A 15,000-nucleotide genomic window follows, 5' to 3' on the forward strand; every position below is an offset into this window, starting at 1 on the left:
CCAGAAAAGAAAGCAACATTATAAAATGCTTCTAAAATATTGTATTGTTGTATTTAGGGATGGTCATGTTGCCAGTTTAGCCAATCAAACACACGCACTCTATATTTGGTGTTATTTTTCTTCAGCTTTATTTTATTTTTATTTTTTTTACATTAATCATAAAAAAAGTTTTTAAAATAAAAGCAAAAAAAGTAAAAACTATAATAAATAAAGCTGAAGCAAATTAACACCAAATATATAGTGCGTGTGTTTTATTGGCTAAACTGGCAAGATGACCGTCCCTAAATACAACAATATCTGTTTCAACACGTATTCACATCAAGGATCTTGCAAAACGAATATATAAACGTAAAAATATTGTAGTATTTGTTTACAAAACAAATATAAGATTTTTTTTTTAAATTGTCAACTTTTATTATATTCATTGATTGCAGTATAAATTAATATTCCTAAGAAATATTACCGGTCCCTGGCACATTGGGGTGTGGGGACTGCCAGTACGCCGCATCAGATAGTTTGAGAAGCACTGATCTAAACGACAAACCCCTCCACAATATTGTTGTTTGTTAAAGCGGCGAGCTGGCAAAATCGTTAGCACGCCAGACAGAATGCTTAGCGACATTTCGTCTGGTCTTTACGTTCTGAGTTCAAATCCCGCCGAGGTCGACTTTGCCTTTCATCCTTTCGGGGTCGATAAAATCAGTACGTGTTTGAACTGTGGGCTCGCTATAATCGAACTGCTTCTGGCGTCAAAATGGCTGGCCTTGTGACAAAATCTGAAATTATTCCGTAATTTAACGCAAAAGAGACCGATAGAGGCTTAAAATATAAGTTCTTGGATCGATTTGTTCGACTAAAGCCTTCAAGCTGGTGCTCCAACATGGCCGCAGTCTAATGACTGAAACAAGTAAAAGAAAAGATAATATATATATACTCAGGTCTTTTCAGTCACTTGTGGTTAGTCACAAGAAGTATGTGAGTATGTGTGTGTGTGTGTGTGTGTGTGTTAGATGCTAGGTAAATAGTGACAAGTCTTGTTCTAAGGGAGGTAATTCTATCAGTTTTTCAGTTTCTACTAGTAATTCACCTAACTTATATTTGAAAACTTACCAACGATATAAAAAGAAAACTTAAAAAGCTTTAAATATTTCAAACCCAGTTATATTTTTTCACATATAATCTCTTTGAGATCTATTCTCCCACAAACTAGAAAAATAAACAGTCTCTTCAAGAAAATAGTTTTTCTTCAGCATCTAGAGTAGCATCTCTCTATTCAAATAACAACACTGCGCCTAATGCCTTTTTTATTAAAATAAATTTTTGTTAGGTGGTATGGAGGCATCTGAAGGCTTTGTTTTTTGCCTCTATCAAATAGCATATTTTAGCTTTAATACTGTTTCTAAATAGCTATATGTGGTAATAATGGCTATCTTGATGTTACTGTACAGCCACATATATACTCTTTTACTCTTTTTACTTGTTTCAGTCGAGCAAATCGACCCCAGGACTTATTCTTTATAAGCCTAGTATTTATTCTATCGGTCTCTCGAGCCGAACCGCTAAGTTACGGGGACGTAAACACACCAGCATCGGTTGTCAAGCGATGTTGTTGGGGACAAACACACGCACAAACATATACACACACACATACATATACATATATACGACGGGCTTCTTTCAGTTTCCGTCTACCAAATCCACTCACAAGGCTTTGGTCGGCCCGAGGCTATAGTAGAAGACACTTGCTCAAGGTGCCACGCAGTGGGAATGAACCCGGAACCACTCCTATGTATATATAAAAAACATCATCTCGATAATGACCACATAACGGACATTTCAAAGCTCCTGTTGGTTATTGGCTACCACATGTCATCATACAGCTGGATTACTTCTTTAACTTGACACACATGTGGAAGTCTGTTGGTGTACGCAGAATTCATGTAACGATATTTTTAAAACAGGAATGAACTGGCTTTAATCACAAAAGTAATTAAATCCTGTTCATTTCATCTTCCTGTTACATATAGTGTGGGTGGGGGTGTAAAACCGGACCTCTTATGCAGCTTCTAGAAATCCGGGAATACTGTACTGACTATTAGCTGTCAAGACACTACATCCTTCAAAATTTCCATGCTTCCTGAAATCGCCAACACTGCGCCTAATGCCTTTTTTCTTTACTTTTCTTTTTTGTAGTGCATCTTAGTGCTGTATGTATTAATATCATTATTATTATTATTATTATTGAGTGAGAGAACAGTACATGCCATCAAAGTGACACTGGGGTAAAATATACGAAGCCCAGTATACCCATCATGACTACCCGTCTGGTAAGGGTACACTAGGCACATGCATCACAACCATATGTGCGCGACATAGTGATCTCATATCAAGATAAACAGCACATGACCTTGCAGGTGGGGTCCAGTTAGAATTTTCTTCTGGTCAAGTACCCATCCCGCTCATAAGGTCCCTGAATAAGGATTGTTTAAGAATATTGAACGAAACACCCATGTTTCCAGAGGTGAATTATTCAAACCCCAAAGAATCCTTCTCAACACATGGCTATGATGCTCCCCCACTAAATCTGCTCGTGATCAGAGATGCGTATATCGTCAGCCACTGTGGGACATGCTCAACTGGTTATGGTCCAACATCTGACAAGCAAATCTGTGGTATTGAGCAGAATATTTGCTGTAGCTCATCTTTTATGCCAAGACAAAACAATGTACATGATAACACTTCCAATCAGTTAAGATCAGAAACCACGAGAGCTACTGCCTGGTACTTCCTCATCATCATCATCATCGTTGTTATTATTATTATTATTTAGGCTGCGAGCTGGCAGAATCGTTAGCAAGCCGGGCGAAATGCTTAGCGGTATTTCGCCTGCCGTTACGTTCTGAGTTCAAATTCTGCCGAGGTCGACTTTGCCTTTCATGCTTTCGGGGTCGATAAATTAAGTACCAGTTACGCACTGGGATCGATATAATCGACTTAATCCGTTTCTGTCCTTATTTGTCCTCTCTGTGTTTAGCCCCTTGTGGGTAGAAAGAAATAGAAATAGGTATTTCGTCTGCCATTACGTGCTGAGTTAAAATTCCGTCGATGTCGACTTTGCCTTTCGATAAAATTAGTACCAGTTAAGGGATTAAGTCGAACCCCAAATTTGAGGCTTCCAGTAGAAAGGATTATTATTATCATAGGATCATACAATGTATGTACTATAGTCTGCATTGAGTAAGCAGACTGTTGTTGAAGTTGGTTAATTTGCATATAGTGTGTTAAAAATAGTCTTGTTCTTTGGAATCGTAAGTGAATTGATAAAGATAAAAACATATGCTTCTTTGAAATTGTATTAATTCGTATTTTGGATTTGTTAACTAAAATCATGTTCTTTTCTTCGTTTAATTTTTATCTTATAAACATATGTACCGTATATGCATGGTACATTATGATATATCTTAAAAATTTTACGTGGATTAATGGATATCAAACAGCTCGTGCTTTAGAATTGTATTTATTTGAATCTGTTAAATAGAATTTAGCTTTTTACATTTCATAGCTAATTTTATATTTAAGCAGTTTCCAGAAAATTCGGAAATCCGGGGCATTTCCGGATAATTGGTACAGTACTCTGTGCGTATAATACCTATATTAGTATTTATTAAAGTGGCGCTCGTATCTCTTAGATTCACGTAAATCTATAACACTTAACAGTTAGTTTTCATATTAAGTGTTTTATTGTAAGAAGCTAAAACCGGCGTTCAAGGGAGATAACTTCTGCGTGTATCACCATTTTATAACCCCTTTTGTCTTGTAGATAATTAATAAACAATGGCTTGGCTGCTTCACTTGGCTTCACGCTCTTGACGGGGATGAGGGTCGTTCCAAGTTAGAAGCCCCAGAGACGTCATCATGCGTAGAATCGCACTGGCGGTCCTGTACCAGCCACCTTCTGCATTCTTCAAGGTGACGTCGAACCTCTGGAGATCTTTCCTAATCACGTCCAGCCATCAGGTGCGGGGCCTGCGTCGAATGAGAGGAAAGTCCTATCAGCGGCAGACGGAGGACATGCCTGTATCAGCGCATGCGACAGATAGCTATGAGTTGGGAGGCTGCAGGCTTATACGTGCTCGCACGCAGATCTTTCTTGGTACCATCTGATGTTCTCGATGGTTCTCGGGGCTCTGTTATCGAAGCCGTCTATCCTCTTTGCCAGGGTCTTCGAGAGGGGCTGCATTTCCTTTCAATAGAAACGATATTGCATATAAATTATATCAATATATATATACAGATTCCTTTTATGGTGTGGGCTTATACCTACGTCGGATATCAGTGATCTCTTACATTAACACAACACTGTGGGTCTCTAGAAGATGATTACAGTCCGTTAGGCAGTTCCAGTGTGTGTTTGTTACTGGTACATGTTTTTGGTCCTTTCCCCTTGAGAAGATGGGGAAAATATTGTCAACGTTCGTTCACTGTCAACAGTACAACCATTCTACATTACTTTGTGTGAATTTTGGGGCTCTTTGTTTTAAAGGAATTTTAAGGATAACAGCAAAATATTTACTGATTGGAAAGAGGAGAATAGTCGTTACCAATTATTGCTTTTGAGATCAGTATTGACTGAGATTTTGTTGTGAAAACTAATGTGTGTGTATGTGCTTGTTTGTATGTGAATATATGTGTAGACACTAATACATGCGTGTGTATAAATGCATATAGTGCAGTTTGTGCTTATGTATGTTATGTTGCGACATCTATTTCTGTCTCTCTTTATTTGCCTCTCTTTTGCCTTTCTCCCACTCTCTCTCTCTTTGCTTCTTCCTTTATTCTGAATTTCTATCCGTCTTCTTGTCTCCAGTCCTACAAGACATTTTTATTTTCCTTTGACTTACTCCATGTCAATCTTTCTTGCAGAAGCATGACTTTTTTTTATTGTATGTTTTTATGTATGTTTTATTTTGTTGTGTTTGTTTTCATCATCAGTGTCCTGTTAGCTTTTCACCACAGGCACCACCAAAAGTAAACAATATCAACGTTAAAGGCGCCAAATTGTAATGATCTTTTGGACATTGGCTTATGAAGAATAAGCTCCAAATTTTCTGTTTGTTATGTCTTTGTAATATTTCTGTTGTGTTTTTGTTAAATTTTTGAAATAAGTATGTATCTCATCATCATCATCATCATCATCGTTTAATGTCCACTTTCCATGCTAGCATGGGTTGGACAATTTGACTGAGGACTGGCGAACAAGATGGCTGCACCAGGCTCCAATCTTGATCTGGCAGAGTTTCTACAGCTGGATGCCCTTCCTAACGCCAACCACTCCGGGAATGTAGTGGGTACATTTTACGTGCCACCGGTGCGGGGGCCAGTCAGGCGGTACTGGCAATGACCTCACTCGAATCTTTTTACACATGCTACTGGCACAGGTGCCAGTAAGGCGACGCTGGTAACGATCACGCTCGATTGGTGCCTTTTACGTGCCACCGGCATGGAAGCCAGTTAGCCTCTCTGACAACGATCATGCTCGGATGGTGCTCTTGGCATAAATGTATGTATGTATGTAAGACATGGTATAGATAATAGCCAGTACATATTTTTCTTTATTGCAGTAAATTTGACTTACAGCTGTTTCCAGTAGTCATTATAGGTTCATTGTCGATAGGTTTACTTAATCAGTTCATTGATTGTTTAGGTGGTGAGCTGGCAGAAACATTAGCACACCAAGCAAAATGCTTAGTAGTATTTCATCTGTCGTTACGTTCTGAGTTCAAATTCTGCCGAGGTCGACTTTGCCTTTCTTCCTTTCGGGGTCAATAAATTAAGTACCAGTTACGCACTGGGGTCGATGTAATTGACTTAATCCGTTTGTCTGTCCTTGTTTGTCCCCTCTATGTTTAGCCCCTTGTGGGCAATAAAGAAATAAGAAGCTTGCTTTTCAACCACATGGGTCAAGGTTCTGTCCCACTGTGTGACACCTTGGGCAAGTGTCTTCTACTATAGCCTTGGGCCAACCAGAGCCTTGTGAATGGATTTGGTAGATGGAAACTGGAAGAAGCCTATCATATACATATATATATATATACACATGTATGTGTTTGTGTTTGTCCTCCCACCATCTCTTGACAACCGACATTGGTGTGTTTACATACCCAAAACTTAGCAGTTCTGCAAAAGAGGTTGATAGAATAAGTACTAGGCTCACAAAGAATAAGTCCTGCGGTTGTTTTGTTAATCTAAAGGCAGTGCTCCAGCACGGCCGCAGTCAAATGATTGAAACAAGTAAAAGAATATATATATATATGTATAAATATAAAAATGGAATATCGTATATGTCTTTATTCATTTAATTGTATGTGTATCTCTATATTTAATTCCAGCTCCTGAAGTTGTCAGCTATGAACCTCTCACACTTGCTACAGACATGTGGAGTGTTGGTGTGATAACCTATATTTTGTAAGTATTGATCTCTGCCAAAGTTTTTACTTTTGTTGTCGTTTCTTATTTTTGTTTTTTGTTCACTTTGTTACTTACTACTACTACTACTGCTACTGCTGCTACTATTACTACACCATCATCACCACTACAACTAACACCCCCCCCTTGGTATCACCCTACTCCTACTGTCACCAACATCACTACTACTACTACTACCATTTCACTTGCTATCAACAATTCTACTAGTTCATCACCATCTTCACTCATACCTGCTACCACCACTACCAATACTACTACTATCATTACTATCACCTCCACCTTCGCCCTAACATCACCGCTACCACTTCTACTACTACTACTACCACCACCACCACCATCATCATTATTACAATCCCCACTTACTACCATCCTACTAGTGCTATCTTCACCCCCCCCCACTACCACCACCACCACCATCACTACTACTACTCCCTCACCTATTAGTCTATCAGCACTTCCACTCCTGCCACCACCACCACAACCACTGATTTTGCTGTGTTTGATATCTACTGAAAACTGTCACCTGTTACTACTGTTACCCAAACTACTAATCAATGTTTTTTTTTTGTTTTTTTTTTAGAATTTTCTTTTAAATGTTTGTGATAATAATAAAAAACTGAAGTTGATAAAACTAATAACAGATAAAAAAAAAATTGTTGCGGTGGTGGTGGTGGTGCAAATGGCAGTGGTTTATAATTAAATTGGGCTAAAAAAAATTTGAAGATAAGGATTTAGTCAAATACATGTGTATATGACAGGGAAGCTCATTTACAACGGTCATGAGATGTTAAAACGAGGTACACACACACACACACACACACTGGGCTTATTTTCAGTTTCCCTTTATCAAACTCACTCATAAGGCTTTGGTCATTGGCCCAGGGCTGTGCCAGCAAGACACTTGCCCAAGGTCCCAAGCATTGAAACGTAGCCTAAAACCATGTGATTGAGAAGCAAACTTCTCAGCCACACCTGTCCCTTGATATAATAATAATAATAATAATCATCATCATCATTTAGCGTCCATTTTCCATGCTAGCATGGGTTGGACGGTTCAACTGGGGTCTGTGAAGCCAGAAGGCTGCATCAGGCCCAGTCTGATCTGGCAGTGTTTCTATGGCTGGGTGCCCTTCCTAACGCCAACCACTCCACGAATGTAGTGGGTGCTTTTTACGTGCCAGACGGTGCTGGCAAACAGCCACGAACGGATGGTGCTTTTACGTGCCACCGGCATGGGGGCCAGGCGAGGCTGGCAACGGACACGAACGGATGGTGCTTTTTACGTGCCAATAATAATAATGTATGATTTATAGGAATACAGAAATATTTCTCATGGCACCGGCAGACAAAACGGAAAAGGTGTTGTTCCAGATGATCATGAGGGTGATGTGTTGGAACAGCCACTCTTGACTTACAGGGCTTGCACTTGCAGACAGCAATCTCTGTCCTGGTAGTGGTGAGCAGGGATACAGAAATTATTCTGAAAGGCGGTGAGCTGGCAGAAACATTAGCACGCCAAGCAAAATGCTTAGCGGTATTTCGTCTGCCGTTACATTCTGAGTTCAAATTCCGCTGAGGTTGACTTTGCTTTTCATCCTTTTGGGGTTGATAAATTAAGTACCAGTTGCATACTGGGGTCGATGTAATCAACTTAATCCCTTTGTCTGTCCTTGTTTGTCCCCTCTATGTTTAGCCCCATGTGGGAAATAAATAAATAAGAAATTATTCTGGATATGTTATCAACTAAACATACTCAATGTGTATGCTTTGCTTGTTCACCATTACGCTGTGGTTCAATGCGGTGAGAATGACTCCCTCAAAGCGCTGGGTGTTAAAACACCTGAAAGTTATAGACAAGTGAAACAACTCGCCCCTAATCCCATTCAGGAGCAATGGATACTGATATTTTGCCATTTTTGTGTCTTAGCAATACCATGTACCTGAATCAAACTGGGGATACACTGAATCAACAATCTATGTCTCTATACAAATAGTGTAAAAACCATTTGCTGGGGTGCTCTGATGATGCAAACAAGGATAAATTCAATTGTGAATTAAAAACAGCACTAGTGTTGTAAACATTATCAACTGCACATATTCACTGTATGTGTTATGCATCTCGGGGCATACCAGCAAATGGTTTTTTGCACTGTTTGTATATAGTCATGGACTGACAATTCAGTTCACCCCCAGTTCAATTCAGGGATTAATTATAAATGCTGTAAACATCTGATGGGTACAGAAATGAATTTATAAAATCTCTAATCATCTGAGGGCTACAGGAATAAATTCATAAAATCCCATTGTGTCTGAAGGGTACAAGAATAAATTTTTAAAAGCCCTAAGCACCTGAAGTGTACAGAAATAAATTCCTAAAATCCCTGTGCATCTAAGTGGTATAGGGATGAATTTATAAAAGCCTTAAGCACCTGAAAAGTACAGAAATAAATTCCTAAAATCCATGTGCATCTGAAGGGATAAATTTATAAAAGCCTTAAAAATCTGAAGGGTACAGGAATAAATTCAGGAAAATTCCTTTGTGTCTGCAGGGTATAGGGATGAATTTGTCAAATCCCTAAGCATCTCTATGGTACAGGAATAAATTCATAAGATCCCTGTGCATCTGAAGAGTACAGGGATACATTTATAAACATGCCGTCGGCATCTCAAGGGTACAAAAGTCAGTTCATAAAATACCTGTGTTTCTGAAGAGTACAGGGATGGATTTTATTAGTGGCCGTGTGGTAAGTAGCTTGCTTACCAACCACATGGTTCCGGGTTCAGTCCCACTGCGTGGCACCTTGAGCAAGTGACTTCTACTATAGCCTCGGGTCGACCAAAGCCTTGTGAGTGGATTTGGTAGACGGAAACTGAAAGAAGCCCGTCGTATATATGTATATATGGCAGTTCAGCAAAAGAGACCGATAGAATAAGTACATATCTTAGCAGTTCAGCAAAAGATCCCAATAGAATAAGTACTACGCTTACAAAGAATAAGTCCTGGGGTCGATTTGCTCGACTAAAGGCGGTGCTCCAGCATGGCCACAGTCAAATGGCTGAAACAAATAAAAGAGTATGTGAAGGACACAGGGAGATCTTCTTCCTTACATCATACTGCGTTCACTTTATCATTGCATCCTCACAGGAGCACAAGTTCCTTAGGTGTGTAGAGGAAACAAAACAGATGAATCTTAGAATTCAGCTCTGCAGTGGAAATATCATGCCTACAGGAGTATATATTTCTGAAATATGTTTACATTTATCCCTTTTAATTGTCTTTCTTTTCTTTCTTTCATAGATTAAGTGGAACATCGCCATTCCTTGGCGACTCACCTCAAGAAACCTACCAGAACATCACGTCAGTGGACTATGATTATGAGGATTATTTTGAGACCACAAGTAAACTGGCCAAGGATTTTATTGATAAACTCTTAGTGAAAAATCCCAGGTAATTATTTAAATGTCCATCCCGATTACTCAAGGTGATTTAATTGGCAGAATCATATTATATTTTCCAGCTCTTTGCATCCAGTATTCAGATCCAACCAATATCAACTCTGCTTTTTCTCCTTCAGAGGTGAGGGTATCCTGTAAAATAACACACCAATCAAGCAGTTTATTGTGAAACTCACAACCTTTAGTATATATAACAACCTATGAGTGTATAAGAGGTCCTTTTCATTTTTTTTTTTTAGTTTTGTTTTTATTTTCTCATGGTGGAATGCAAAAGCATTTTTATTAAAAACTGGTTTAAAAGTGGTGAGCTGACAGAATCATTAACATGTTGGATAAAATGCTTAGCAGCTATTTATCCGACTCTTTACATTCTAAGTTCAAATCCCAACAAAGTTGAATTTGTCTTTTATCTTTCTGGGGTTGATAAAATAAGTACCAGTTCAGTACTAGGACTGATGCCATAGATCTTCCCAGTCCATTCAAAATTTGCTGGCCCTGTGCCAAAATTAGTAAGAATTAAAAACAAGTCTTAATCAATTTATGTTTATTGTTTTTAATATCCAGCATTGAAATGCGTAATTATAATTCAACTGAACATTGCTACTTAGATCAGATGATAAGTGGACAGATAAAGTTTAATATTAGTCAGTGATGCTGCTTAGGTGTTTATAGTAATTTTTAATGTGAGTGAGGGTGAAGAGATTAAAAATAAAGGTTGAATAGCACTCCTGGCTTTTAAAGATTTTAAATGCACATACACACACATATATATATAAAAATATATTCAAATATGAAATTGAAGTGGCACTGGTGTACTAAACATTATCAGCCACATATATTTAGCATATACACATTGTGTATTTGCTGGCAAGCTGTAATTTGACATGGTGGAGAATACTCTCTGAAAGCAGCAGGTGTTAAAACACCTGAGAGTCAAGTATTCTGCACCCTGCCAAATCACAGCCTACCAGCAAATACACAAAGTGTGTACATTAAGTATATGTGGTTGATAATATATGTGTGTGTGTGTGTATAAAATATACATGTAATTTTGGACTGATGGATATATGTCAGTGTGTTGAGTAAAGCATTATTTTCTGCTCTAGGCACAAGGCCTGAAATTTTGGGGCAGTGGGCCAGTCGAATAGATCAACCTCAGTATGCAACTGTACTTAATTTATCAACCCCCAAAAGGATGTAATGCAAAGTCGACCTCAGCAGAATTTGAACTCAGAACGTAAAGACAGACGAAATACTGCTAAGCATTTCGCCCAGCGTGCTAACGTTTCTGCCAGCTTGACACCTTTGTTGGGTTACCTAGTGTCATCCACAGTTGGGGTATATTTCAGTTGGATCTGATTCAGGAATTCCACATGAATGTACCTGATGTGACCCAGACTGCAAAATTGCTACAACACATTATGATACACAGCATCCCACCCATAAGAGACAGTCGCAAGATGGGTCGAAACAACTGTCATATGCAACAAAGAATAATACCAAATCCATCTTGTGTTTCCTTAATTGATTATATATATATATATATATATATATATATTATATATATATATATATCATCATCATCATCGTTTAACGTCCGCTTTCCATGCTAGCATGGGTTGGACAGTTCGACTGGGGTCTGGGAAGCCAGAAGGCTGCACCAGGCCCAGTCTGATCTGGCAGAGTTTCTACAGCTGGATGCCCTTCTTAACGCCAACCACTCCGTGAGTGTAGTGGGTGCTTTTTATGTGCCACCGGCACAGGTGCCAGACGAGGCTGGCAAACGGCCACAATTGGATGGTGCTTTTTATGTGCCACCAGCACGGAGACCAGACGAAGCTGGCAACGGCCATGATCGGATGGTGCTTTTTACGTGCCACCGGCATGGAGGCCAGTCAGGGCGGGGCTGGTTACGGCCATGTTCGGATGGTTCTCTTACGCGCCACCGGCACTGGTATCACAGCTACAAATTCCATATACAGATATGAAATAGTGTAATAAACATCATCAAACACATATAAACATGTGCACTATTTATTTGATCTTCATTTTAGTTTTTATTCATATTGTTTTTAGTTTGTTTATCTGTCAAAGTTCTTTCATCACACTCCATGACCTCATCAGTAATTCTCTGTCCCAAGTCTCTTTCCCCTGCTTATTCCATTTTGTCCTATCTACACACACAAACACACACACCACCACCACCACCACCACCACTGATGCTATATTTCTGGTAGAGTTAACTTAGCAAAAACTAAAATCTCAGTAAGTAGGAAGGCAGACAAATTACAAATCCCTTCAGGTAGATGGCCCTGCTCGATCTGTAGAGAAGGCATAGGTAGAAACTCCATAAGATGTACCTGGTGTAAATTATGGATACATAAGAGGAAGGTTGACAGGGAAAATAGCTTTTGTGTGTGGAAGATGCACAGGTACAATAAATACCAAAAATGTACTGAAAATAAACTCCATCAACTGCCAGTGGGGTAAGCTAGAGGTAGATAGCTTCCATTATCTAGGTGACCAAGTTAGTAGCGGAGAGGGATGTTTCAAGAGCATAGCTGTGAGAATAAGAATAGGCTCCTACCTCTGCTGGCAACAAAGGGCCTCTCCCTCAGAGTGAAAGGCAGATTGTATGATGCCTGTGTGTGAACTGCTATGCTACATGACAGTGAGAAATGGGCTATGACAGCCGAGGACATGCGTAGGCTTGAAAGAAATGAAGCCAGTATGCTTTGCTGGATGTGCAATGTCAGTGTGCATGTATGACAGAGTGTAAGCATCTTGAGAGAAAAGTTAGGCATAAGAGGTATCCGATGTGTGCAAGAGAGATGACTGCTCTAGTATGGTCATGTGATGTGTATGGACCAGGACAGTCATGTAAAGAAACGCCGATCTGTAACTGTGGAGGGAACCTATGATAGAGCTAGATCCAGGAAGACATGGGACTAGGTGGTGGAGCATGATCTTGAACTTGGAGCCTCATGGGAGCAGTAATCAGTGACCAAGACCTTTAGGATTATGTTGTTCTTTCTTTTTGTCATTGCATGTTTTTTTGCATTGTTTTAAAAAGGCTATTTTTTTATAACCTCTCCCTTTCTTTTCTTCTTCACTATGACAGGAAACGAGCCAGTGCTACAGACTGTATGAGTCATCCATGGATACAGGTGAGATAAGATTTCAGTCTTGACATCAGTACGAAGAAGAACCATCTAAAGTAAAAAAAAAAAACAAATCTCTATGCATTTACATCTACTTTTGCTTTGTACTTCTAATGATCTGGCTGTACTCGCTTCAGTGGTTGGTATCTTGCGGAAAAAGACGATCGATTGATGGGCCATTTTTGTTCTTTTTTTTCTTCGTCTTCTTCTTCTTCATCATCTTCTTCGTTGTCATCATTGGCACTGTCAAAATATCTTTCCACCTGACACAGTGTTCTGGAAAAAGAAACAAAATCAACTGCATGAAGCAGTTGCTCATTTTTTTGTCTTATAAGAGAAATTTTAAAAGAGGACAAATATATATATATATATATATATATGCACATTTCAAAAGAACATCATTCGATGTTGAGATTAACAGCTGGTTGTTGTTATTCCTGAAATCTAGAAGGAATGAACAAAGGACATTAGGGCCTTCAGCTTGTCAAAAGAGGAAAGAAACAAAATAATCAATGGTGAACCAACAAGAAAAACAAAACATTTTCTTAAGTATTCCTCTGTGTCTTTCTTTAAAACCCAAATATACTATTATAATAGAGATATTGAATTATTGGGTTTTGTACACTGTACAATCACTTTCACCTACACACATACACAAGCACTCTGCCTCATACAAATATATATATACGCACATATATATATATATATATATACACATATATGTGTGTGTATATATATATATATACATACATATATATATATATATATATATATATATAAATATATATATATATATACATACATATATATATATAAATATATACATATATATATATAAATATATATATATATTATATTGTATTATGAGCAGGTGTATATATTTTTTTATAATGTTTACACATCGTTTAACGAATGGAATAACTTCTCAGCATGGCAGTAGCACACATTATATATAAAAAAAAAAAAAAAAAGAAACAAACAACAAAAAAAAAACAATTCGTATGTCTTCAACTAATTACTGCCACTGTAGAATTAATTTGGTGACAATTGGTGCCATCAAATCTTGTGATAAAAACTAAAAAGTGTTCCCATTTTGTTCTTTTTTTTCTCGTTTTTTTTTTGTTTTCCCCCCGACCCTTAATCTGTGATTGTTCTATAACGAGAAGTTTCTACTTCAAAATAAATTTACAAACAAAAATGTAAAAAAAAAATGTTAAAGATTTTGAAATTGAAAAAAAAATCAACTACTAACCAAAATGATTAACAAAGAAGTGAATTTAAACTTTATAATTTAGAATAAGTATGTTTGCAATTATACATAAATACATGCGCACACATATGTATGTGTATATATATATATATATATATATATATATATATAAATATGCATATATATCTGTGTATATATATATATAAGCATACATACATACACGAACATTTATAGAGTCGCATATATGAGTCTGTGTATGTAGGTAGATTGATTTGTATCAAGCAAATGACAGAGGAGTACTCAATACATATTGTAAAGGACATATATATATATATGCACACATACATATGTATACATATTTATACACACACACATATACAAAGCAAATTTGAGAGAAGTTTGTTTAATGATAGGAAGCTGAATCCTAAAAGTTAACATCAAATTTACATAAAATTTTTTGGATTGAGATTTTGAATTTTGGTTGACTGCTTCTTCACCTCTTGTGGTTAAACAAACCATCAGACAAAATTTAGTAATAGTCAACATAAATTTTATAACTTCTCTCTCTCTCTCTCTCTATATATATATATATATATATATGCATACATGCTGTAGTTTGTTGCTTTTAATAACAAAGAGAGTAATCTATATTAAGCTAGTAGTGTGTATTTATATTTCAAGTTGTGA

The 15,000-nt window shown here is 37.7% G+C and overlaps 1 protein-coding gene across 3 annotated transcripts in view; it reads left to right on the top strand.

The window, feature by feature from the left end:
- LOC115217861 (death-associated protein kinase 1) overlaps positions 1-15,000 on the top strand; it is a 337,561-nt gene that overhangs the window by 167,233 nt on the left and 155,328 nt on the right. For all 3 annotated transcript variants that reach the window (XR_005001521.1, XR_005001520.1, XM_029787571.2), the window contains exons 5-7: positions 6,390-6,465; positions 9,785-9,934; positions 13,064-13,109. Coding sequence is in view for 1 of the 3 variants with exons in the window: in XM_029787571.2 (XP_029643431.1) it covers positions 6,390-6,465; positions 9,785-9,934; positions 13,064-13,109 (272 nt within the window). In the remaining 2 variants the exon portion in view is untranslated. The remainder of the gene's footprint in view (positions 1-6,389; positions 6,466-9,784; positions 9,935-13,063; positions 13,110-15,000) is intronic.

The sequence above is a fragment of the Octopus sinensis genome, linkage group LG12 (genome assembly GCF_006345805.1).
Source record: "Octopus sinensis linkage group LG12, ASM634580v1, whole genome shotgun sequence".
Taxonomy (NCBI): domain Eukaryota; kingdom Metazoa; phylum Mollusca; class Cephalopoda; order Octopoda; family Octopodidae; genus Octopus; species Octopus sinensis.